Source organism: Athene noctua, chromosome 28 (genome assembly GCF_965140245.1).
Source record: "Athene noctua chromosome 28, bAthNoc1.hap1.1, whole genome shotgun sequence".
Taxonomy (NCBI): Eukaryota; Metazoa; Chordata; class Aves; order Strigiformes; family Strigidae; genus Athene; species Athene noctua.
In genome coordinates this window covers 2,302,985-2,326,563 of record NC_134064.1, presented here as the reverse complement: position 1 = coordinate 2,326,563, position 23,579 = coordinate 2,302,985, and the positions used below count along the sequence as shown (strand labels likewise).

Here is a 23,579-nt window from a genome sequence, read left to right as displayed (position 1 = left end):
GGGGGACCTGGGAGCGGGGCCAGGGGCTGCCCGGGCCGTGGGAAGCGGGGTCGGGGGGTGTGTGTGTGAGCCCTGGGCCCCCCCGAGCTGTTGGGGGCGCTGAGGCTTGTGTACTCCTCAGCCAGAGGTGGGGGAAGGCCCGGGCCTCCCATGACTGTGGGTGATCTCTAGGCACCCCATAGCAGGGGGGGAGCCCCTGGGGCCCCCCAAAGCTGAGGGGGGGGCTGTGAGCCCCGAACCCCCACAAGTGGGGGGGGTGGAGGGGCACGGCCCCGACAGCGCTGAGGGGCGGGGGCGCCCCCTGGCGGCGCGCCGGGGCCCCGCTGGTGGGCGGAGCGCGCATGCGCCCTAACGCTCGGGCTGTGGAGCCGTTCGGCTCCTTTCGGCTTCCGTCGCCCTCCCTCGGCAATTCCCGGCTTCCCTCGGGCCTCTCCGTCTTCTTTCGGCCCTTCCCGGATCCCCTCGGCTCCCGCTCGGCTCTTTCCGGCCCCTTTCGGCCCTTCCCGGATCCCCTCGGCCGCCGTTCGGCCCTTCCCGGCCGGTGCCATGGCGGCGGGCCGCCGTTCGCCGCCCGGTCCCTGCTGCCCGTCGCGGGTAGCGGTGCCCAGCGTGCACCAGAGCCTCCCCGAGATGGACTTCGAGCGGGGTCGGGCCGGGGGAACCGGGGCCAGGGGTTGGGGGGGCGGGTGCCGGGGCCAGGGGGGCCGCTGTGGGCAGGGGCCGGGTACAGGCAGGGGCCTGACGCGTCCCCCCGCTCCCCGCAGGGATCTGGTCGGCGGCGCGGGACGGCGACGAGCCGCGGGTGCTGCAGCTGCTGGAGCGGCGGGGGGAGCCCAGCCGGCCCGACCTGGCGGGGTACACAGCGCTGGTACGGGGAGACAGAGTGGGGGGGGGGTGGGGGTGCGCTTGGGGCTCACTCAGCCCCCCTGCCCACCCCCCTGCCTGCCCCCCCCAGCACTACGCCAGCCGCAACGGGCACCTGGGGGTCTGCCGGCTGCTGCTGCAGCGGGGCGCCCGCTGCGACGCCCGCACGCCCGGCGGTGCCACCCCCCTGCACCGCGCCAGCTACTGCGGCCACCTCGCCATCGCCCGGCTGCTGTTGGCCCACGGCGCCGATCCGGCCACCGCCGACGAGGACGGCCGCACCAGCCTGCACAAGGTGGGTGGCGGGGCCGCGGTGGCCCGGCGCTGCCCATGCCGGTGGTGACGGGTTGTGTCTGTCGTCCGCAGGCGGCTGAGCGAGGGCACCGGGAGCTCTGTGCCCTGCTGCTGCGGCACAGCCCGGCGCTGGCCGGCATCCGCGACGCCAAGGGCCGGCGGCCGCATGATGTGGCCGACCCTGCGGTGCGGGACCTGCTGGACACCTGAGGGGGAAACACGGCTGTGCCGCCGCATCGAGGGACAGACGGTGCCACCGGAGCCCGTCACCGACGGACAGACAAAGTCCCCAGCGCCCAACGCCAACTCTGCCTCTCTGTCCCTGCACTGGGTGCTGGGGGTCACCCCTCAGCGGGCACCTGGCAGCAGTGGGGCGGCCACAACACCATTTTTCAGTTGCCACCCCTCCAGTGGCTTTTATTTCCTAAAAAAAACCCCACTAAAAATGTGGAAAACAGTGTTTTGTTGAAGCAGGAAACACCGCAGGGCTCGCGCTGCAGCCCCCCGGCTCCCGAGGAGGTAGCCCTGGCTCTGCACTTCCCCGCAGGATGGTTTCGCGTTGCCCATGGTGGAGGAAATGACAGCTGCTGAGCTTGCCACGTTCGGGGTCCTGGAGGCCACGGGACCGGGGCAGAGAGGGGGTTGGAGTCACGTGGCAACAGCCACAGTCCAGCAGCAGTACTGGGGATGGTGGGAGACCTGCGGGCAGCTCGGCACGGGGTGGCAGGGGCAGGGTCCCCGCAGGACCCCGATGGACGGGGCAGGACGAGGAGCAGCTCGTGTGGCCGGCGCAGCCCAGTTGCTGATCCCGGCAGTTGCAGCACCGGGTGGATGCTGAGGATGGTGCTGGAGAGCCAGGACCTGCCAAAGAATTGCCTTCGCACCCCAAAAAACAGTCGGGTGGGTCTGGTGCTGCCCTGGCAGTGGGCTGTGCTCACTGCAGTGTCAGAGCGAGACGCCGTAGTAGGTAAAGGCTCCACTTTCAAATTTCAGCCCCTGATCTCTGTCTCCTCGCAGCCCTGCAGAGAGCGGGCAGCTTGGGGCAGGCAGAGGGGAGCGCTGCCTGTGGACTGGGCAGTACGGAATGGCCTGTGGCACTGGCAGAGCTGCCCCTCAACACGTCGTGACAGGCAGAGACATGGCAGCAGGACCCTGGAGGGGACACACATGGACCCCTGCACCCCTGGGGGTACATGGTGTCATACATCCCTGTACATACCTGCAGGATGAGGATGAAGTGGCAGAGGGGATGGTGGCGGTGGTACGGGTACTGCCCCAGGGCGACATGGTTGTTCTTGTTGAACTTCAGCTCCTGAGTGATGCCAGCAGAGATGCGGGCTGGGTTGAACTCCAGCTCTGTGGGGAAAACAGGCAGCGTCAGCCCCATATCACTGAACCCAAGGGACCCTCCAAGCAGCGCAGCGGGCAGGGTGAAGGCAGCCTGCTTCTGCCTGCACTCACCTCCGACCAGGAAGCGCTGTGTGGTCAGCAGCTGCTGCGGGGAGAGCTTTGCCATGGCAATGCCATGAGCTCTCCTCAACAAGGAGAAATACTCCTTGCAGTGCTGTGGGGCCGGCTGCTGGCACATCTGAATCTCACCTTCAGGTGAAGGGGCAGGAGCACACAGAACCCCAGAATCATCGGGGTTGGAAAAGCTCCTCCAGCCCAACCATGACCCTCACCCTGACCCTTCCCAACTCCCCCAGATCCCTCAGCGCTGGCTCAGCCCGACTCTTCAACCCCCCCAGGGATCCCGGGGACTCCCCCCTGCCCTGGGCAGCCCATTCCAACGCCCAACAGCCCCTTCTGCACAGAAATCCTTCCTCAGAGCCAGCCTGACCCTGCCCTGGGCAGCCTGAGGCCATTCCCTCGGGGCCTGGCGCTGGGGCCTTGGCTCCAGAGACTCATCCCCCCTCTCTGCCCCCTCCTGGCAGGGAGTTGCAGAGGGCCAGGAGGTCTCCCCTCAGGCTCCTCTTCTCCAGACTGAACCCCCCCAGTTCCCCCAGCCGCTCCCCAGCAGACCTGTGCTCCAGACCCTGCCCCAGCTCCGTTGCCCTTCTCTGGCCACGCTCGAGTCATTCAATGGCCTTTTTGGGGTGAGGGGCCCAACACTGAACCCACTCAGCGAGGGGCGGCCTCACCAGTGCCGAGCCCAGGGCTCAGATCCCTTCCCTGTCCCTGCTGGCCACACCAGGGCTGGTACAAGCCAGGAGGCCGTTGGCCTTCTTGGCCCCCTGGGCACACTGCTGGCTCCTGCTCAGCCGGCTGCTCACCAACCCCCGCAGGTCCCTCTCTGACACGCTAAGGGTTGCCTGACACCTCTACTCATCCAACATCTTCAACGTGAGGATCCTGACGCTTCCTCCAGAAGGAGCCTCCTGCGCCCTCATTCGCCTTGTGCATGGCGGCCAGTTGGGACCTCCCCGCAGGCGGGAGCAGAGGAGCTGGCGGCCCCGGGAGCGGCGTCGAGCGCGGTGTCGTTGAGGCCGAGCAGGCAGGGTGCTGGCAGAAGAGGCTGAGGGCACCCACCGACGTGGAGCACCTCTACCAGGTCGGGGCGTTCGCGCCTGGGCCCAGCCGCTGCCCCCGACGGTGGCCGAGTTGGGCGCGGCCCCGGCCTCCAGCAGCGGCCGCAGCACCTCCCGGGCCGGCCGGGCCTGCAGGGCCGCGGCCGCCGCCCCCCGGCTCCCGGCCCGGCTCGGTGCCGAGGCCCGTGGTGACGCCCCCGGGGGAGCGCCCCGGGCTTCTCCCACAACATCGCCCCGCCCACCACCCTCCGGAGAGCCAATCAACGGCCGCCTCGCCCCCTATCGCCCCGCCTCTCCGCGACCGCCCCTCCCCACAGCCAATCGCCGACCGCCGCGCGCCCCGCCCCATCGCACCGCCGTTCCCTTTCTCGGCCAATCGCCGGCCGTCCCACCTCAGGCAGTGCAGCCAATCGCCGACCGTCATCCCCTCTGGGGGCGGTGCCTCACCGCCACGCTGTAAACAACCCCGGGGAGGAATTTAAAGGGGCCGCGTCCCACGGCGGCGGCGGCCCCGGGAACACCCCCCCGGCTCACCGGGACGCGCCCTCCGCATCTCCCCCCGCCGCGCCGCGAAGCACGGAGGAGACCGACGTACAGATATAGATATTTATTACCTAATTGGCAAAAAAACCCCCCAGAACCCCATCAAATAGAATTCCACGGTTGGTTTTACAACCGGGAGGGGGCGGCGGAAGGAGGGTGAAGTGGGGGGGGGCCACAAGCGGGAAGGGGAGGCCCGGCCCCCCCGCACCCCCCGGGCCCGGCCTCCCCCAAATATACAAATCAAACCTGATGCGAAAAATAAATACAAATTCCCGGGACAGGGGGGTGGGGGTGTGTTTGCATAGAGGAAGATTTAATAAAAAAAAGGGCCTTTTTTGTCTTGGGTTTATTATTATTAATAATTATTATTATCATTATTATTATTTCTAGTATCTCCCCGCGGAAGGACCTAGGACCTGATCGTCAAGACATGATTACCAAAAATAATTAACCTTCTCCCAATAACTTACAGAGTTCACCCAGGGAACTTGTGCTTTGTTTTGGGGGTGGAGGGGGGTGTTCGTGTGTTTGTGTCTCCCTCCCCCCCCACTCCCCACCGGGCACAAAGCTCCGGGGACCGGGGACAGGGAGGGAGGGGGGCAGTGTCCGGCTGGTGCTTACCGGGGGTCCCACGTCCTGCCCTGAGGAGGTCACTGGGGGATTTGGGGGTCCCCCTGTGGTACTAGGAAGGGGAAGGGGAATGGGGGGGGGGGAGAGACGGCGCTGGCCCCCTCCTGCCTGTACAACTTTGGTCACTAGCTTTGTGCCACCCCAAAAATCCGGATCCTGCACCCCCACCCCATGTCCCCCCCCCCGCGCTGATCCCTGTACCCCCGGCACGGATACCCTGAGATGCCCCATGGCAGGGGGGGAAGGCACCGAAACTGCCGGGGGTGGATGGGGGGGGAGCCATCCCTGCCGTCCTCAACACACTCATGACACCAGTGGGTGGCGGAGGGGTTGGGGAAGGGTCTCCCGAGATGGCGGAGGGTCTCCAGAGACGCTGAGCCCATCCCCTCGGCCTCAGGCCTGCCGCCGAGCTCTCCACCGTCACATCGCCCCCGGCGCCCCGGGCCAGCGGGAAAGGGGAACGGGCACAGAGAAGGGTCGTGGCATCGCTCCGGGAGAAGGACGAGACGCCTCTGTCACGCCGCACCCCAAGCGTGCCCCGTCCACCATCACGCCCCGAAAACACCGGAGAGGGGCGGGGATGCCCATCCCAGGGGGGGCCACGGCAGAGCACACCCCCCCCCCCATCCCAAAGCGGCGTACGAGACCTGAAGCTCCCTGAGCTGAACGAGCGCCGTCGGCGGGGCGGCCGGCGGAGAGTTGCACCGTCTCCACCGCCATCCGTTTAAATTAATTAAAAAAAATAAGAAGCCAGTCTGGAAAGCAGCAGCAAATCCCAGCTCCGTTTCCCACCGCGCTGCTGCCGCCGCTTCCTCCAGCTCAACCGGGCTTCTCCGGCGACCGAGCGCAGCACCCGGGCACGGCCTCACCGAGGAGACGCCGAGCGTTTCCTACCTGGGAAAGGGTCCCTAAAACGGGCACGCGAGGTCCCTCCCGGCGCGTGCCGGCGGGGCCGGGGTCAGATGGAGTTCTCCAGGGGGCTGTGGTTGCTCCGGCGGCTCAGGCAGTTCCTCTCGTTCAGGAGACTGGTGGTCTCGTCGGCAGTGGCGGAAGGTTCCGGTTTCTCTGGTAAACCGGCGTCTGGTTTGGGAGCATTGCTGTCAGGGGATTGGGGACAACTGTCCATGCGGGAGGCCATCAGGCCGTTCTGGTATTCCTGCCGTGTGATCTGCACCAGGAAAAAAAATAATAATAAGGGAGTAGGAGGATGAGGAGCAGTGCTGGACCCCGCCAGCGGCATCCCTGTCCCGGCGAGCACCCGCCTCACCTTGACGAACTGGAGGTCGGTGAGAGCGCGGACGCTGAAGTCGGCCACGTACTGGGCGCCAGTGCCGGCGTTGAGCTGGTTGTTGCTGCCGCTGGTGGGGGAGGAGATGGAGTCGGAGCGTTCGTGGTAGCTGAGGGAGGCCGAGCGGTTCAGGCTGCTGACGTGGGACGGGGAGCGGACCTCTGCGGGGACGGGAGGGACGGGGTTAGCCGTGCCGCCGACCCTCTACTCCGGGGAGGGTCTTACGCCGCGGCGGGATGAGGCCTGGTAACTCTCTGCCTGCTGGTTATGGGGTGCTGAGCAGCCCTGTCCCCATCCCACACGCTCCAGGGACACGGAGCCCAGCGGTGACAGGGAGCGACGGGACGCGCGTCCCCCTGAGAGCAGCGCTGAGGCTGAGCGCTGCCACCCCCCAGCTCTGCCACGTGGCGCCGGATTTGATCCCTGCCTGTCACCTGCCCAACAGCCACCGATCACAGCCAGCGAGGCTGGAGCCACACCGGTCCCCCTGCTCCAGGCCAGGTGCTGCCCAGGGGACAGTTCCAGCCCAAGGACACCGGTGACTCCCTGAAGCACAGGTCACCCTGTGTGGGGTTAGGGACAAGGTGGGGGTTATGGGGACAAGGAGGGCCTGGTGATGTGCTCGGAAAGCTGGGGTGAAACAGGAACCACATGCAGCAGTGGGGACAGTGGCACCTCTGGGGACAGCCACCACACTTGGTGCTATTCCCTTGCTCCTCTGCCGTAGCCACGGCGAAGGCAGCCGGGAGAAATCGGGGCGGTTACGGGGCGTGCAGGACCCCAACGCCACCGTGAGCGCAGCTGGGTGACACCGGGCAGCGGCGTGCCCCGCTCCAGCCCCACGCCGGGGCAAGGAGCCGCCTTTCCTTCTTCAGATGTGGGGCTAGAAAGCCAACAGCACGGCGTGGCAACCAGAACAGCCTCCCGGCACACAGAGCCAGACAAAATGGTGCGTGACTGGCCCGGTATGGGGGACAAAATACCCGGTTGCTGCATTAATGGGGTGGGGACACCCACTAGGGCGGGTTAATGCAGTCACAGCAGGGTTTGGCACGCCATGCAGCTGCACCGATTACCTGTCAACCTGGCAAATAATGACCCTTGCTTTGTGGATGGGCGTCGGGGCTGGGCTGGGAGGGCTAGGGCAGAGAGACGGACAACACAACACACACGCAGAGGACAAGGTCAAGAAAAGCCTCTGGGGCAAAGGAGGGGGTGTCTGAGGGTATCTCGGCCCCTCATGGGGTGCTGGGGACCCCAAGCTGAACTGTGAGGGTTGGGGCCTGGCCGCTCACAGAGCCTGGCAGCAACAGGCAGGCAGCCCAGAGTCAGGGCAGCGGGTTTTCAGCCTCCAGCTCGGGCACGGACCCTGTGCCCACTGCCAGACACGCTCAGGTGTCTCCCTGGGGCCAAGTGCTGGCCATGCAGCCCCCCAGGATGGCCTGGGGGACACCAGCAGAGGCTCAGAGCCTCCAGTATCTCCTATTCCCACCGGCAGCTCTAAAACAGGGTGGGAGGGCTCTGCCCACGCTGGCACCCAGGTGATCGGGGGGTGCTTACCAGATACCGGAGGGGGGCTAAGGGCCATCACCCCGTAATAGGAGAAAGCTCCCATTTCAAACTTCATGCATTCCCTGCCGGCCTCCACCTCCACCTTGCCCTGAAAGAAAGAGTCTGTGAGCCACATCCCGCAGTGCTGGATGAGACCCTCCCCATCACAGCCCTCCAGGGGTGTGACGGTTCACCCAAGGGACCCACCCCCCCATATGCATGGCAAGCAACGTCCCCCCACGCCTGGGTACCTGCAGGATGAGAATGAAGTAGTCAGCTGCCTTGTTCTTGCAGTAGAGGAAGTGGTGTGGGGATTTCTTGTTCTCCTCGTCGAACTTTAGCTCCTGGATGACGTTGGAGTATTTGAGGAGCCGCAGCAGGATCTTCTCCGAGATTAGGTTGGGGGTGAAGAGTGTCACCTCTAAAGCGAGAGGGGAGGGGGGGGTCAGAGCTGTGGTCCTTGTCTCTCAAGATGAAGGTGTGTCCCCCCTGTCCCTTAGGGTGGTGCCTGGATCGGGCTGGGCCCCACTGACACCTCCCTGGGGCAGAAACCCACAGGTCTGGCCCCAACACCAGCTCCAAGTCCCCAGCAAGGCCAGCCCCAGCCTTGGGGACACCCATGACAGCTGGGGAACAGGACCATCCTGGAGGGACAGGGACTGGCCGAGGATCAGAGGTGGGGCTGGTACCCCTGAGCCCTGTCCCTTCTCGTTTTGGGGGGCACAGAGGGGAAGAGAGTGGGACAAGACTCTCCCCCCTGCAATTTCTAAATGAGATGGTTGGAGCAACTTTTTCTCAGTGCAGGGATGGAGCCCACGTGTGCCTGGAGCAGTAGGGGGCTTCCCCATCCCCCCCAGAAACTCACCCGTGGAGAGGAAGCGGTGAGCAGCCAGCAGCAGCTGCGGGGAGACCTTCACCTTCAGCTCGTTGACGGGGTCTTTGAAGGCCGAGAAGTCCCTCTTGTTCTTCTGGTTGCCCACCCGCTTCTTCCTGCCATTGTCGGCTGTGGGGAGCGGGGTGTCAGGGGGGGCAGGCGGGACCCCGGCACGCAGCGAGGAGAGGGGGGGAAAGGGCTGAGCCCAAAACCTACTGCATGTATCCGACTCGTCCAGGATCTCTGACTTGATGATCTCCTCAATGACGTCCTCCAGCGTCACCAGCCCCAGCACCTCGTAGAAGGGATCTCCCTCGCCCTCGTTGTTCACCTTCTGCACAATGGCCAGGTGGGATTTCCCTGTGGACAGACACACAGACGTTGGAAGGGAGACCACCCCGGGGTACCCCCAGCCTCACTGCTGGGTGCCAGCACCCAGGGATGTCACCGGGACCAGCTCTTCCCTCCCCACCACCCTCCTGCACAGGAAACAATAAACCAGTTAAAATCTAAACGAGCCCCTGGGCTGGGCACTAATTGCCAGTGTGTAATGACAGTAATTAAGCCCAGGACAGCGGCGCCTGCGAGGCTCCAGGCACCTCGGTGCTGCCGTGGGGTGTGGACGTGGCCACGGGGTTCACAGGAGACAGGATGTGTCCCTGAAGCAGCCTGTCCCATGTCACCAGAGCGTGGCACGGTGCTGGGTGAGTGCCCGTGGGCTGAGGGCACCCCTGCACGGTGGAAATGCCGCCGCCACCACCACCACTATGAGTCAGGTTTTTTTCAGCCCCGACCTCTCTGAATTTCCTCGGTGGCTCTGCCAAGCTGACCCAGGGCTGTCCCATCCCGGAGGAAACGCTCCGGACACCTGGTGCTGCCGCGGCCGCTGGATCCCAGAGCCAAAACATCCCGGGGAAGAGAGCCAAGGGCAGGCAGCCGCTGCCCGGCCAGCCCTGGCCACGAGCAGGCAGGTCCTTGCTGGCAGGAAGACCTCTCCAGCCCTGAATTAACAACTCCCCTGGCCCTGCCGGCCGTACCCCACGCAGGCAGGACGCAGTTTGCCTGATTCTAGCTAAATCCAAACTGCTGGCTCGTGTCGAAGCTCCCGCTCCCACTGCCGGCTGCTCGCTGAGCTTCTCCATGAACTGTTTCTCCTGCTTTGTCCCAAAATCACGCAGACCCGCTGGGAAAAAAAAGCCTCGATGAGGAACATCCGCTCTGGGCAGAGCTGAGCGGCCGCGTGGAAAACCGCAGCGCACCCAGGCCAGGCCAATGCACCTGCAGGACCGGTATCCTTAGCCTGGGGAAACTGAGGCACAGAGGAAGGTGACGTTCCCTCCCTGACCTCAGCGGAGCCCGAAATAAAATCACTTCTACCACCTCGAGCACCATGCTCCTGCCCACGCCAGCAGCAAGGTGCCCTGCTCACCGTCCCGCTACAGCTCCAGCGCCAATCTACCCTCCCCAACACTATCTGCTATTTAATTTTAGAGCTGGCGGCTGCAGGCCCCTTGTCGCTCAGGGAAAAGCTAATTTTAGGGATGGGCACCACGCAGCTCCCCTTTTTCTCCTTCTTCAACTAAGCTCATGCAGTTCAGGCAACCCTGTTGCCAAAAGGTGATGCATAGAGGGGCGAAAAGACCCTAAAATTGTCGTTTGAGCAGTGAAAACTTCTCACCGATCTGTCTCACCCCCTCGGTGAGGCGCGCTGGCTCCTCCGCTCACCATGTGCCAGGCAGGGAGAGGTGAAAGGATCAGGGCTGCGGGGCCAGCCCCGATGAGTCAGGCAGCGGCTCCTCTCCCGAACGAGCTGCCAAGGCTGAGCTTGGTGGGGAGCGGCCGGTGGCAAAGCAAACACGCCACGGGGAGCCCAAACCGCCGGAGCAAAGGGCACGGGGCCGGCTGGCACAGCATCGCCAGCACGGCGTGACGGGCCCCGCGCACCACCCTGGGACCCCCTTTGCTGCGATGCTACGAGGGGGGAGAGCAACACCTCGAGCTCCCCACAGGGTCGTTCCTGCCCCAGAGAAGGAAAAGATCGGGAAGAGGCACCAAGCCAAGCGCTGGACGTCGCTGCGGGAGCTGTCACCAGTGTCTGGGACACCTCTGTGGCACTGGGGGGAAGAGGTCCAGCGGCCAAGTGTCACGATTAGGATGACTGGAATTGTGGCCAGTTGAATTTTCCCTCTTTATCCTTCTGCTGGGTGCATCCCTGCTTCTGACCCGGGTCTCCATCAGTGGGATGAGGGCAGAGACTCTCTGTGGTGCTGCCTTCAGGGGATCGGGGTTCAGACAGGGGCCTCAAAACCAGCCCAGGCAGCGGCCCCACAAATTACCTGCTCATGACCCAGACAGGCAGCGATGAAAAAATAACAATACAGGACATGGGCAGCTTTGTAACCGGAATGAGTGTGCTTTAAATCCTTTAATAAGGATTCATCAGAGGGAAAGCTGGTGCCAGCAGCCGGGGTAACTGCAGAGCCGGCAGCAGCAGGGCTCTGCTTCTATACTGCTGGTCTTGGGAAATGGGGTGGAGCGGGATGGCCGTGCGTTCCTATGGCGGTTCTTGAACCGGCACGAGATGAACTGAAGGAAAAGCACTTGCCAAGAAGGTTTTTCACTAATCAGGGCAGCTCCAAGACAATGAGATCCCGAGGTCATCGCCGCAACCGAGCCACAACCGAGGGGCGTTGCTCCCGTGCTGATATTTTTGGGTGCCAGGGAAGCACAGTCGCAAAGGGAGGCCGGAGCAGAGCTGCTGTCTCCCACTCACCCTCAAAATTCATCCAGGTTCAGACCTACCAGCTCCCAAACCCTTGCCCAAGCTCAAGTCAAGCTCTTGCTACAGGACGAATTATTAGATCCCCCAAATCTCAGCATGACTCCCCTCCCCAAAATGTCCCCTGACAAACAAACCACCCAGCTCTCGCGATGCGCCCAAACCATCCCCGGGCGAGTGTAACGGGAGCCAGAGGAGAGAGCGGGGTCACGCATGGCTGAGGGCTGGCCTGGCATCACCCAGCACAGCTGCTCTTTATTCCATCCGCCCGGACGCAGGCAGCTGGTCCCCCGCGCCGGGGAGCACAGGAGGGTCCCCGGCCTGCTCTGGCAAAGCCCCGAGTGGGAACCTCGAGCAGGTCAAATCCTGCCTCGGAGCTTACGCGGCCTTTCCCGCTCCCGGAAAGGCTCAGCCTCCGGCGAGCCCAGGTCCTGCTCCTCCTCCCAGCCCTCTGGCCGCTCTCGCTTTTAGGTGCCCCGATGCCGTGAGCGGGAAGCAGAGCGGGGCCGGCACCGAGCAACACTCCCTGTTCCCCGCAGCGGGGAAAGGCCCAGAAGAAAAAGCCAAACCCAAATCAGGGAGCCGAGCAATTTTCCAGCAGCTATTCAAAGGCCTCCGGGGCCGATAATTAAAAACAAGGAGCAAGTAAACACTCCCAAAGTGTTTCTGGAGGCTGGCGCTGAGCACGGGCTGCTCCGCCGCTAACGCAGAGGCTCTCCCTCCCCGGCACAGCGCCGTTACACCCCGGAAGCCTGGGCGGTTGTGGGCACCGAGCAGCTGCCCCCGGTTCGGCGCCGCGCTGTCTGTCCCCAACACCACAGTGGCACGTCCCCAGGCCCCCGGTCCCCTCCGGATCACGACCACCCAAACGGTGGGGACCTCAGGCACCCCCGGCGTGGGCAGCTCCAGCCCCAGAGGGGAAAACTCCCTGGAGTTTTGCTTCCGGCATCCACCGGCCTCCGAGGAGGAGGAGAAGGAAGTAGCACCCCGGTGAAGCAGCACCCCCCTGACCCCCTCACCCTTTTTGAACTCCTCCAGCATGGCATCCAGCTTGGTGTCATGAAAGACGACGTGGACGGGGTGGTTGTAGAATTTGGTGATGGTTTTGAGGGGGGTGCAGTCGTCAGGGTCGACAAAAGCCAGGTCCTTGACGTAGAGAATATCCATGATGTTGGAACGCTCGTCCTCGTAGACTGGGATGCGGGTGTAGCCGCTCGCCATGATCTCCGACATGGTGTTGAAGTCCAGGGTGGCGTCGCTGTTTATCATGAAGCAGTTCTGCAACGGAGTCATCACGTCCTCCACTGTCTTGGTGCGCAGCTCCAAGGCTCCCTGGATCATGTTGAGCTCTTCCCTCACCAGGTCGTTGTAGGGTTCCGTCACCTTCAACATCTCCACCAGCTTCTCCCGGTTGTAGACGGTGCCGATCTCCTGGCCCAGGATGCAGTCGAGGAGCTTGCTGATGGGGTAGGAGAGGGGGAACGTCACCAGCATGAATAATTTGGTGACCACGATGGTGTTGGCACCCACGGCCAGGCCGTGGCGGGAGCAGAGCGCCTGGGGCACGATCTCCCCGAAGATGACGATGCCGATGGTGGAGGCAACGACGGCGCCGATGCCGGAGCCGATGAGGTCATCGAGGAGGATGGTGAGGGTGGTGTTAACCAGCACGTTACCCAACAGCAAGGAACAGAGCAAATAGTTCCCTTTACGGCGGATGGGTTCGATCTTCCGGGCGTAACGCTTCTCCTTATCGGTGCCGCAGTTCTGCACGATGCGCAGCTCCATGGGATCCAGCGCCATGAGGCCCAGGTTGAGGCCGCTGAACATCCCCGACAGCACCAGCAGCCCGGCGATGAGGATCACCTGCAGCCAGAGGGGCAGCAGCGACTTCTTCTCCTCCAACACCACGATGCGACCGTCGGGGCCTTGATGGGGCAACCAGGGTTGGCCGGGGCGGCGCTGGGTGCAGAGGACGTAGGTCTTGGCCTGCTCGTCCTTGCGCAGAGGCTGGACGCGGACCCGCAGCAGGGCCGAGGTGTCGCGGGCCTCGGCCGGGCCGGGCTGCACCAGCAGGTCCTGGGAGCGCTCGGGGCAGGTGCCGTTGGGAACCGAAGCGTTGGCGGCCGGTCGCAGTTCGGCGAAGGCCACCCGTTCGCCGGTGCGAGGGCCCAGCCCCAGCCCGTAGAGGCGGAGCAGCAGCTCACTGCCCTCCGTGACACGGATGGGCCCGCGGGCCGGAGCCCCCGCCGCCGGCTTCGTGCTCTCCTCCAGCCGCATCCCCAGGATCACGCTGTCCCCCGACGGTACCGCCCCGCCGGGCAGCGCCAGCAGCAGCAACAGCGGCGGCAGCAACGGAGGAGACGACGGGGCCCCGCCGCCGCCGCCGCCCCCCCGGGCCCCGCCGGGGCCGCCCCCCCCGTCACCGCCGCCGCTGCGCCGCCGCCCGCCGCCCGGCGCCATGTTGGTGTCTCGCGGCCGCCGCGCTCGCGGCCGCGTCACAGGCCGCGCCACGCCCCCACCCCGCCGTGAGGGGCAGCGCGTCCCGCCCCCCCTCCGCTGGCGCCTTAAAGGGGCAATGGCAGACGGCTCTCACAGGGTGGGGCCCGCAAAGGGGTGCGGGGGAGAGCGCGGCGTCACCTGAAGGAGACGTGGGGGTGGGCGCGGAGAGGGGTGGGAGCGGCCCGGAGGTGTCACCGCGGTGGTGGTGCCGGTGAGATTGGGGCTGTCCCCGAGGGAAGGCGGATGCGTGGTGGGCGACGGGGCGCTAGGACCTTGGCGGGGGTGGCGGAAGTAGCGGGGGGACACTAGGACCCCGGAGGGGGGACAGTAGGACCTGGGGAGGGGACACAAGGACCGTGCGGGGGCACTAGGACCTGGCGGGGCAGGGCTCTGCCTGCGGGAGCCGGAGGGCCGCAGCGCGCCAGCTGCCGCCGCGGACTCTTTAAGGCGTCCGGAACTACATTACCCATCACACTGCGCGCTCCGCCCGCCTCTCAGTTGACAGGCAAGCTTCCTAGCGAGTCAGCACGTAGTATAGCGGGGCGTGACAGCCAATGGGCGGGCGAGGCGGGGCGCGGCGCGGGCGGCGGAGGGAAGATGGCGGCGGCGGGCAGGTGGCGGGCAGGGCTGGCGCTGCTGGCGGTGGCGCTGGGGCTGGGCGGGCCGCGGGCCGAGCAGACGGAGGAGCACCTCAAGCGGGAGCACTCGCTCTCCAAACCGTACCAGGGTGAGTGAGGCGGCGCGGGGCGCGGTGGCGGATGGTGTCCGGTACCCGGTACCGACGGTGCGTGTGGGCCGCAGGTGTGGGCTCGGCCAGCTCGGGGCTGTGGGACCTGCTGGGCAACGCCATGGTCATGACCCAGTACATCCGCCTCACCCCCGACGTGCAGAGCAAGCAGGGAGCCGTCTGGAACCGAGTGGTGAGCCCCGGGGGAACTGGGCTGGGAGGGGGCCTGGACCAGGGGGGGAGCACCGGGGTGGGTTGGGGGAGTCGGGCGGGGCCGTGGGGCGCTACCCGTGCGGGTGGGATAGTGGGGGGGTGGGGGGCTGGAGGAGCGAGTTCAAGCCAAGTTCAAGAAGGGGGAGTGGGATCTGGGGACTTGGGGTGAGTATGGGGGAGCTGGGGGGGTTGGAGACTGAGCCGGGGGGTGGCGGGCCCCGAGTAAAGGGGTTGGGGGGCGGGTGTACGGGTGGGACTGGGGGGCGGCCGCTGGGATCCTGGGGAAAAGGGTTTGAGCTGGGGAGTGAATCTCGGCAGGGGGGGTGGTGTTAGGGTGGCTGCGTAGGTCTGGGCCAAATGAGGGAGTGGGGGGGGACGAGGGGTTTACAGGGTCTTTGGACTGGGGAGGTTTGAGGGTCTGAGCCAAGGTGATGGTGGGGGGGAATTGGGGTGGGGGGCCATGGGAAGCTGGGGAAGGGCTGGGTGGGTTGGGGCTGGGGGTACCAGCCACGCTTCAGCTTCCAGCCTTTGATGTGGTGATTCCTGCCAGGGCTGAGTTCCCCTCCATGTGAATTTGGGGTGTCTGTGCTGACCAGCTTGGGGTCTCTTGGGACGGCCACAGCTGGAGCATGCCCGCTGCCCCCTTTGCCATGCCCACGTCTCAGAGAGGGGCTGGTAAAGTGGCAGCTTGATGGGGTGTGTTAGTGCTGTTAAAGTGTTTCACTGCCCCCGTGAGTCTTTTGCGTGGCAGACAGCAAGGCTGCCTTTAATATCTTGATAATTCCCCTTGAATCTCAATTTTGGGTTGAAATCACTGGGATTTTTGTGCCTCAGGATCCAGCTTGCTCCATAGTGCTTTGGAAAATGCCTTACAAGACCAGAAGCAATCTGTTATGCTCAACTTTGATTTTTATAAAATATCGAGGGAGGTGTTTGGTTTTGTTTTTTGGTTGTTTTTTTTTTTTTTGCTTGGGTTTACAGCTCCCACGAAACCAGCCGGCTTCACAACATTGCGTGACTGAATCTGTTACAAGCTTGTTGTGTTGTGTGCCCGTTAGCGCAGGGCAGTTGTTAGTAGCTCAAGAAATAATTGGCTCGTCAGCAATTAGGGAGCTGCTCCTCAGGCTTTTTCTGTTCTCCTTTTCCTGAGTGCGATTTGTTGATTTTGCTGCAGTTGCTGTTACCTCAGAATAGTGTGAGATCAGAATCATTTCCTTGGCTTTTTTTTTTTTTATAGCCTTGGGTAACAACCAATTCCCTCAGTTTAATGATGTCCCTTGGGATTAATTATTCTTGTTCACATCCAAAATATGGACAGCACGGTCTGTTGGCAAGGGAAATGGGGGAGCAGCAAGGTGTGAAGCTGCCAGCTGTTGTGATGGGCTGCGGTGGTTGGTCTTTGCCGGCTTCTCACCCTCGTGGGCAGGGAAGTGGTGGGTGCTGGCACAAGGGACACCTGGATTTCACATCCTTGCTCCTTTTTTTTGCAGCCGTGTTACCTCCGAGACTGGGAGATGCAGGTGCATTTTAAAATCCATGGCCAAGGCAAGAAGAATCTGAATGGAGACGGCTTTGCCATCTGGTACACCAAAGATCGCATGCAGCCAGGTAAAGCACCGGTGGTAGCTCCAGGGGTGGAGGCTGTGCCTTGAGGGGAAGGTGTTGGGGACCACATGTCACCTTTTTGAGGACACGTGTTGGTCCGTAGGCTTAGTTGGGGAAATCACAGTGGGGAATTGCAGTGTTTTGGGGCCTTAGGGCTGTTTTTCTTTTGCCTTGGCAGGCGAAGAGGGAGTAATGGCTGTGTGCGAGGCTGTCCCTGAGCCTCAGCACCTTGGGTTGGGGGTTTATGGGGCCCTGGGAGGCTGGAGTTGGCTCAGGGGTGGGTTTCTTTGGGATTGTTTTGCCCTGATCTTGAGATGGGTGGTGTAATGGATGCATGGGGCCTCCTGCGCTGGCATTCAGCTCCTTCACAGACTGTGGAGGAAGCTCCGTCCTTGACCAGCAAAGTGTGGGGCATTTAATCTGGCCCTCTGACTGCCCTGTCTGCATACTCAGTTAACTGCTCAAAGCTGCCTCGTTGGCTGCTACAGAGAAAACATGAAGGGATGGCTCACAAACCCTTTGTGACCCCTGCCTGGCCTTGACACCATTATTCACAGCCTCTCCTTCCTTTAGGACCTGTCTTTGGAAGCAAGGATAACTTCCTGGGCCTGGGAGTGTTCGTGGACACCTACCCAAACGAGGAGAAGCAGCAGGAGGTGAGCTAGGGGGGATAAACGGGACCGTGCCGCGGGCAGCACTGAGGTTATGGCTCACATCGCTGCGGACGCAGCTCTTTGTCAGCATGGTGCAATCTTTTTTTTTTGAGCTCTTAAATCATGGGTATTACTCTGCTTCCTCCCCGCTGTGCTCTGCGTAGTTGGTTTTTCTTCCTAGTGAAGCACTAACTTCAGAGATGTGAAGCGCTGTAGGGTGGCTTTGTGGTCAGCTTTACCCAGAGAAGAACCTTTTGGGGCAAGAGAAAACCAGCCAACAACATCGCCTCTGCGTTGCGAGCTCCTGTGCTTTCTGGAGGCTGCCAGCATGTAGTAGTTGAGGTGAAGCTGTACTAAGAGCGTGGTCTTTGTAGAGCTCGAGTAAAGCGGGACCTGAGCTGCCAGCCCAGGCCTGCCCACACGACGGGGCCGTTCTGTGGCAGCGAGTCAGCTTTCCCCGCTCTTAGGGATTTGCCATGGCCACACTCTGCCTCTTTGAAAGATCCCTGTCTAAAGATCTTTGTGTTCCTGATGCATCTGTTGTTTGTTTGGGGGTTTATTGATGTCTCTTCCTGTGGAGAAGGGAGTGCAGAGGAAGTTAAAACTGGGCTTTTCCCACCCTAATGCTGGAATCGGTTTCATCACTCCAAAAAACAAAGCCCGACTCTTTCTTAATTCCAGTTTCCCCTGAAAAATAGGCACTATTTTACCCCCGAGACCTTGGCGCTAACCCCGCTGCCCTGCAGGACCCCCTTTATCCCGGGGAGAGAGACAAAAGGGTGTAGTTGGGATGTGCCCTGACCTTGGAGCTGCCGAGCAAATGTTGGGTAACTACCAGCTTTTGTTCAAACATCCGAAGCAGTTGGCTCTGGCGCAGGGCTGGACTTTGTGCTCCTAAAAGCTTTTCCAAGCTGCCTGGTGCCACATTATCGGCGGTGAACGTGGTGTTGGATGGATCCTGTTGATTTGCAGGGTGGCAGCCCTGCTTTTGTGGGGTAAATGGATGCAAAATGAGTCTTATTTAAAAGAAATAATTGGCAAAATGTGGGTGTGTGGCTTCCTGGCACAACTGGAGGGGGGGTGCCCTCCTCTGGGGAGAGACAGAGAAATGCTGATCAGCCAGTTGCTATAATGGTGCGAGGGTTCACAGCTGCTTTTTCTCATCTTTAAAGGACAAAAAGTGTCTTATTCTTGAGGGAAGAGGGGCAGGTTAGTTTGTGGGTCCCTGGTGAGCTGTCATGGCCATTGTGTCCCCCGTTGAGGCACTGGATTTTGCACTGATGAGCTGCTGTGTGGTGGGGAGGAGGAGAAATGTCGTAGCTGGCAACACTAGACGTGCCTTTCACCCACCATTCCCTTGCTGCGTGTCCTGGCATTGGTCACCTGACACCTAAACCCCTCTGCTAAGCTGATAACGCACTGAGCTCTAGAGAGGAAGTTTCCAGGCTGCAAGTTAATACTAAACTCTGGTCTGTGACCGTCTTGCTTCTGTGCTCTCTCTTGCTTTGCGATAACTCTGGACTGGCAGGCTCAGAAGAGGAGGTACAGCCCAGGAAATCAGGTACTTGCTCTTGCTGACCCACCTGTTCTCAAGCTGTTGGGTTTCACCTTGACTCACAGTTGAGGAATTTCCTCCTCCGAGCTCCAGAAATCCCTGTGTGAACCAGGAGATATTGCATGGAAACCGGCTGTCCTCCATCCCAGGTGTCTGGGAGCTGAGGCTGAGCCCGAGGAAGGCCGGGGGATGGTGTGGGATCCTGTTGTCTTGTTGAAGCAGATTCTTGGAGGGGAGCGAAGGCGTTTGGGGTCCTGGAGGCGGTAGAGCCGAGCCGTGGCCGGCAAATCAAGAGCAGAGGAAACTCATCCCGAGCTTTGTCCCCTTTGCAGCGTGTCTTCCCCTACATCTCGGCCATGGTGAACAACGGCTCCCTCACCTACGACCACGACCGCGACGGGCGGCCGACGGAGCTGGGGGGCTGCACGGCCATGGTGCGCAACCTCAACCACGACACCTTCCTGGTGATCCGCTACGTGAAGAGGCGGCTGACGGTGAGCGCTGCCTGCCGGGGCGGAGCGGGCGGCAGGGCCGTGGCGGGGGCTAAGCCAGCTGCTTCTTTCTCAGGTGCTGATCGATATTGATGGGAAACACGAGTGGAGAGACTGCATCGACGTACCGGGCGTGCGCTTGCCCCGTGGCTACTACTTTGGGACTTCTTCTGTCACCGGAGACCTGTCAGGTACTGCCCCGAGGTCCCCGGCTTTGTTTTCCAAGTGGCTCTGGCAGCTCCTGTGCAGCTTTGTGTGTCTGGAGGTGCAGCTCGATCCCTGGTGGGGCTTATGGAAGCAACGTGAGGACCTTTCTATGCTTTGAACACCCTCAAGCTGTGAGCGGGAGCCTTGGTTTTTAGCTTGCAGCAACTCCTGAGCAGCCCAAAGCCCGGAGCGCTTTGCTAGGCAGCACTTCCCCTGAGCTCCTGGCAGGGCCACGGTGCGACCTCAGCCAGGCTCATAACAACAGCTGAACCCGCTGATCTGGAGGGTTTGTCTCCAAAACATGTGCCTTAGGAGGAGTAAAAACAGGAGGAGCACTGAAAAAAATAATCCCATGTGCTCTCCTGCTGCAACCCGGGGTGCCTGTGTTAGCCCCGAGGGCAGTGCTGGCAAGAACTGCCTTGGCTGCCAACGCCCCAGGTGTTACAGCTGAGCCACCATGCTTGTTCCTGCTCTCTGGGACACACCTGGGTGTATTTTGTTTTGGATTTCGTAGCCCAAGAGCTATTGCCCACCCGTTACTGAGGGAGGGACCAGCCAGGCGCGCCTGGAAATGGTGCTGCAATGTGGGCTGGTGTAAATCAGGTTTTGCAAAGAGCTAAACCTCTCCACCTTCCTCAGCATATTACTTCTCTCCCGGTGCTGGTCCTGACATTACCTCGCTGTGCCTCTTAGCAGGTTTTAAGCCCAATTTGAGTTATTTCTCAACAAAAGAGCATTGATGGCTGGTGTCTGGGCCCATTGTCTGCTCCAACAAAAGTTCCTTTTCTCTCTCAGATCTCAGCCCGGGGAGCTGGCAGGCTCCACGCTTGCCTTGTCCCGCTAACAGCTCCGTCACCACGAGCAAAGGAAGTAGGGCCACGTGAGGCCGATGCTAACACATTCCCTTCGGGTGGCCCAGCAGTTTCGAGTCAGATGATCTCCCAGTCTGAGTTGTTGTTTTTCAGTTTAAGTAGCTTAAAGGTTCCTGTTGGCCGAGGGCCCTGCGCTGAGGCGCAGCTCTCAGCCCGGCGCAGACACTGCCCTGCGGAGGTGAGGGTGTTTTGTTTGGTTTGGGTTTTTTTCCCCCCTGGGAGGGAAGAATCAGCACCTTTTTCCCCAAGTGATAACAAACCGCGGTGCTGCCCGTGGCACTCAAATCCCTGGCCAGAGCCATATTTATCAGTGACACCTCAGGCCACGTTTCTGCTCTGCTTCCAGACAACCACGACATCATTTCACTGAAGCTTTACCAGCTGACAGTGGAGCGGACGCCGGAGGAGGAGAAGCGGGACAGAGAGGTTTATCTACCGGTTGTGGACAACCTGAAGCTGCCAGGAAGTGAGTAGGAGCCAGGATTTTGGGGGGACTTGTGGGCTCGTGGAGCAGAAACCCCATTATCTTACCAGCAAACCAGCCGAGCTCCAGCTGGAATCGGGAGGTCCATGCCCTGTTCCTCCCACCGAGGGCTGTTGTTGCTCACGGTGTGACACAGCCAGTGTCACAGCCCATCTCCCTTTGACAGTGGCGTAGCAGCCAAGGGTGCTCCCCCTCAGGGAAGTGCTGCCTCCTTGGAGGACCCTGACCCACTGGGCTAAGCGTGTCAACTTATACTGTGCCCAGAATGGGGTGTGCTGGTCCACTGGAAGCTCGAGGGGGGTTTGAACCTTGATAGGGATATCTCCTCTCTGGAAATCCCACCGCAGATGCATCCATAAGCGCCTTGTGTGCCCTGAGGTCTCATGGCCCTTGTGATTGTGCCCAGGTGGCCAAGAAGGCCAACAGCATCCTGGCTTGTACCAGCCCTGGTGTGGCCAGCAGGGACAGGGAAGGGATCTGAGCCCTGGGCTCGGCACTGGTGAGGCCGCCCCTCGCTGAGTGGGTTCAGTTTTGGGCCCCTCACCCCAAAAGGCCATTGAATGACTTGAGCGTGGCCAGAGAAGGGCAACGGAGCTGGGGCAGGGTCTGGAGCACAGGTCTGCTGGGGAGCGGCTGGGGGAACTGGGGGGGTTCAGTCTGGAGAAGAGGAGGCTGAGGGGAGACCTCCTGGCCCTCTGCAACTCCCTGCCAGGAGGGGGCAGAGAGGGGGGATGAGTCTCTGGAGCCAAGGCCCCAGCGCCAGGCCCCGAGGGAATGGCCTCAAGCTGCCCAGGGCAGGGTCAGGCTGGCTCTGAGGAAGGATTTCTGTGCAGAAGGGGCTGTTGGGCGTTGGAATGGGCTGCCCAGGGCAGGGGGGAGTCCCCGGGATCCCTGGAGGGGTTGAAGAGTCGGGCTGAGCCAGCGCTGAGGGATCTGGGGCAGTTGGGAACAGTCAGGGTGAGGGTCATGGTTGGGCTGGAGGAGCTTCAGGGGCTTTTCCAACCCAGAGGGTTCTGGCATTCTGTGTGCTGGGCTCGAAAGCTTTGGGCAGCCAGACCCTGAGGTGGTGGGAGCCTGGTGGGGTGTGCATGGGGTCACTGGCGTGTTGGTGCAGGACGGTTAAAATCTCAGCTTGTCTTTTGGGGCATTGGGGGCTCAACGGGCTGTTTCTCTTCCTCAGTGGAGGCGCCGCTGGAGCCCATGAGCGGCCTGGCTCTCTTCTTAATTGTCTTCTTCTCCCTCGTTGCCATCGTTTTTGCCATCGTCATCGGAGTCATTGTCTACAACAAGTGGCAGGAGCAGAGCAGGAAACACTTCTATTGATTTGGGAACCCCCCGGGATGGCCCCTTGCTAGGCCTTGCCAGCCACATCCCGACTCCCACCTGTCCCAGACTGGCCAGAGCGTGATGGACCGACCCTCACGGTGGGGACCCTCACATCCCCCCAGAGCCCTCCACAGGGACGAGCCGCCGTTCCTTAACCAGCCTCCAGAACCTCCCCCCACCATTCCCAGCTGGGAGCCGGGGGGGTCCCCAGCGTGGCAGTGCAACAAACTGGGAGCCGAGCGCCGCGGGGCCGGACCTGATGTTTCTCCCGACGGAGCTTTGCTGCGGGGTTGACGCAGGAGGACACGGGGAGCCCCGAAGTTGCTGTGAAATCCCGGCGGGGTGCTAACGAGCGGCCCTTTTCCTGCCCCACAGCAGCACCAGAACCCTCACAGAGCCCTTGTCGCCAGCCGTTTCATTTCCAGAAGGGATTTTCCAAGCTCTTCATCCCGCTCCATCACCTGCCTCAGGCTGTTCTCACAGAATCATCTCGGTTGGAAAAAAACCTTGAAGATCCTCCAGTCCAACCCTCTCCGGAGAGCAACCTGCTTTGCTTGGTACTTTGCCTTCCCCCGCCGCTGTGCAGCCCCTCTCTCGCCCTGTTAATCGCCCAGTTTTGGTGTTTTGGAGCAGGAAATGCTGATGGTTTTTCCCAGTGGCGAACTGGGAACCCGCCTGGCTGCTGGGCTCACCCCCTCCTCACTTTGGGATGTAATGCTGGGTTCCCCCCCACCTTTTAATAACCATTTGCTGCTGCCCCTCGGGGCTCCCCCCGCTCCCCTGCGCCGCTGCTCTTTGCGTCTCGTGTCGTGGCTTCTGGCAGCTTTTCCCTCGGAGCTCGCTGCAGCCCGGGGTCCCCCCCGACTCCTCCCTGCCCCGAGAAGGAGCCGAGCCTTGGGGTGGGGTGCAGGGGGAGGCGATTCCCCCACCTCTCGGAGCCGGAGCTCTCGCTGCCTTTCAGGGAGTCGTGGTTTATTCCTACCTCAGTGACTGCTCGGGTCAATGATTTCTCCGCGTTTCTCTCGCCGGTCGCAGCCGCCTTCGCCGCTGGGGACCCCGTCGATTGCTCACAGTGGCACAGAGTCCCCAGAGGGACCCGGGAGAGGGAGATTTTTTTTAGGTCAATTTGTCCCAGGAGAGTCTTAGTGGCTCTGGGGACATCAAATGGCACATTTGCCTCCCCACCAGCCCCATCCTTGCCAGCACCCTCCTCCCCGCTGTCCTGGGGGGCTGTGTCCTTGCCCCCCAGCTTCCCAGGACACTGGCACCCCGGACGGGTCCCTGTGGGGGTCCCGGTGGTAGCTGGGGAGGCGGGGGGGTTATGCACAGCCAGTGGTTTTTCAGCAGGATGCTGTCACCAGGGTAGGTGGGAGCTTTTTTCCAGGTGCCCAACTGTGCTTGTGGCGTGAGTTTTTTCTGGTGTTTTGCCTTTTTTTTTTTTTTTTTTCCCTGATAACCAGGACTGAATCATGTGTGCCTCTCCCTGGAGCTGTAACTTGTATCTTGGAATAAACATTGGTGTGTGTGTGTGTCACACGGCCATGCTCCTTGTCACTGCTGTGTCCCCTGGATGCCACATTTCTCCCCCCAGAA

At 62.0% G+C, this 23,579-nt stretch overlaps 4 protein-coding genes across 7 annotated transcripts; 2 read left to right on the top strand and 2 right to left on the bottom strand.

Moving 5' to 3' along the window:
* Window positions 1-243: 243 nt before the first annotated feature.
* Window positions 244-2,141, top strand: ANKRD39 (ankyrin repeat domain 39). The gene is made up of 4 exons (XM_074928428.1): window positions 244-646; window positions 765-868; window positions 956-1,159; window positions 1,231-2,141. The coding sequence occupies exons 1-4, from the start codon at window positions 547-549 to the stop codon at window positions 1,366-1,368; spliced, it is 546 nt and encodes a 181-aa protein (XP_074784529.1). The 5' UTR covers window positions 244-546; the 3' UTR covers window positions 1,369-2,141.
* LOC141971235 (metal transporter CNNM3-like) lies at window positions 2,044-3,915 on the bottom strand. 2 transcript variants are annotated; one of them, XM_074928430.1, is made up of 4 exons: window positions 3,432-3,915; window positions 2,620-2,757; window positions 2,378-2,514; window positions 2,044-2,177 (listed from the first exon to the last, which is right to left on the bottom strand). In XM_074928430.1, exons 2-4 carry the CDS (start codon window positions 2,744-2,746, stop codon window positions 2,148-2,150), a joined length of 294 nt encoding a protein of 97 aa, XP_074784531.1. In that variant the 5' UTR covers window positions 2,747-2,757; window positions 3,432-3,915; the 3' UTR covers window positions 2,044-2,147. The 2 variants fall into 2 exon arrangements, with proteins under 2 accessions (XP_074784531.1, XP_074784530.1); XM_074928429.1 differs by having other exon boundaries at window positions 3,478-3,915.
* A 363-nt stretch (window positions 3,916-4,278) lies between these two features.
* CNNM4 (cyclin and CBS domain divalent metal cation transport mediator 4) lies at window positions 4,279-13,814 on the bottom strand. 2 transcript variants are annotated; one of them, XM_074928491.1, is made up of 8 exons: window positions 12,371-13,761; window positions 8,789-8,932; window positions 8,564-8,701; window positions 7,950-8,119; window positions 7,708-7,807; window positions 7,224-7,286; window positions 6,127-6,308; window positions 4,279-6,027 (listed from the first exon to the last, which is right to left on the bottom strand). In XM_074928491.1, exons 1-8 carry the CDS (start codon window positions 13,629-13,631, stop codon window positions 5,818-5,820), a joined length of 2,268 nt encoding a protein of 755 aa, XP_074784592.1. In that variant the 5' UTR covers window positions 13,632-13,761; the 3' UTR covers window positions 4,279-5,817. The 2 variants fall into 2 exon arrangements, with proteins under 2 accessions (XP_074784592.1, XP_074784591.1); XM_074928490.1 differs by lacking the exon at window positions 7,224-7,286 and having other exon boundaries at window positions 12,371-13,814.
* A 620-nt stretch (window positions 13,815-14,434) lies between these two features.
* LMAN2L (lectin, mannose binding 2 like) lies at window positions 14,435-23,520 on the top strand. 2 transcript variants are annotated; one of them, XM_074928596.1, is made up of 9 exons: window positions 14,435-14,580; window positions 14,655-14,773; window positions 16,284-16,401; window positions 16,972-17,054; window positions 18,580-18,612; window positions 18,939-19,100; window positions 19,174-19,288; window positions 20,523-20,642; window positions 21,841-23,520. In XM_074928596.1, exons 1-9 carry the CDS (start codon window positions 14,451-14,453, stop codon window positions 21,981-21,983), a joined length of 1,023 nt encoding a protein of 340 aa, XP_074784697.1. In that variant the 5' UTR covers window positions 14,435-14,450; the 3' UTR covers window positions 21,984-23,520. The 2 variants fall into 2 exon arrangements, with proteins under 2 accessions (XP_074784697.1, XP_074784698.1); XM_074928597.1 differs by lacking the exon at window positions 18,580-18,612.
* Window positions 23,521-23,579: the final 59 nt, after the last annotated feature.

What these genes read in the sequence shown, in the direction of transcription:
- ANKRD39 (XM_074928428.1), top strand. Translation starts at nt 547, where the DNA reads ATGGCGGCGGGCCGCCGTTCGCCGCCCGGTCCCTGCTGCCCGTCGCGG. An exon ending in CGAGATGGACTTCGAGCGGG is followed by an intron (nt 647 to 764) that starts GTCGGGCCGGGG and finishes CGCTCCCCGCAG; the next exon opens with GGATCTGGTCGGCGGCGCGG. An exon ending in TGGCGGGGTACACAGCGCTG is followed by an intron (nt 869 to 955) that starts GTACGGGGAGAC and finishes TGCCCCCCCCAG; the next exon opens with CACTACGCCAGCCGCAACGG.
- LOC141971235 (XM_074928429.1), bottom strand. An exon ending in ACAGCGCTTCCTGGTCGGAG is followed by an intron (nt 2,515 to 2,619) that starts GTGAGTGCAGGC and finishes TTTTCCCCACAG; the next exon opens with AGCTGGAGTTCAACCCAGCC. An exon ending in ACTTCATCCTCATCCTGCAG is followed by an intron (nt 2,178 to 2,377) that starts GTATGTACAGGG and finishes CGCTCTCTGCAG; the next exon opens with GGCTGCGAGGAGACAGAGAT.
- CNNM4 (XM_074928490.1), bottom strand. Translation starts at nt 13,814, where the DNA reads ATGGCGCCGGGCGGCGGGCGGCGGCGCAGCGGCGGCGGTGACGGGGGG. An exon ending in ACTTCATTCTCATCCTGCAG is followed by an intron (nt 7,808 to 7,949) that starts GTACCCAGGCGT and finishes TCTTTCTTTCAG; the next exon opens with GGCAAGGTGGAGGTGGAGGC. An exon ending in CCGACCTCCAGTTCGTCAAG is followed by an intron (nt 6,028 to 6,126) that starts GTGAGGCGGGTG and finishes TTCCTGGTGCAG; the next exon opens with ATCACACGGCAGGAATACCA.
- LMAN2L (XM_074928596.1), top strand. Translation starts at nt 14,451, where the DNA reads ATGGCGGCGGCGGGCAGGTGGCGGGCAGGGCTGGCGCTGCTGGCGGTG. An exon ending in GGTACAGCCCAGGAAATCAG is followed by an intron (nt 18,613 to 18,938) that starts GTACTTGCTCTT and finishes TCCCCTTTGCAG; the next exon opens with CGTGTCTTCCCCTACATCTC. An exon ending in TGTCACCGGAGACCTGTCAG is followed by an intron (nt 19,289 to 20,522) that starts GTACTGCCCCGA and finishes CTCTGCTTCCAG; the next exon opens with ACAACCACGACATCATTTCA.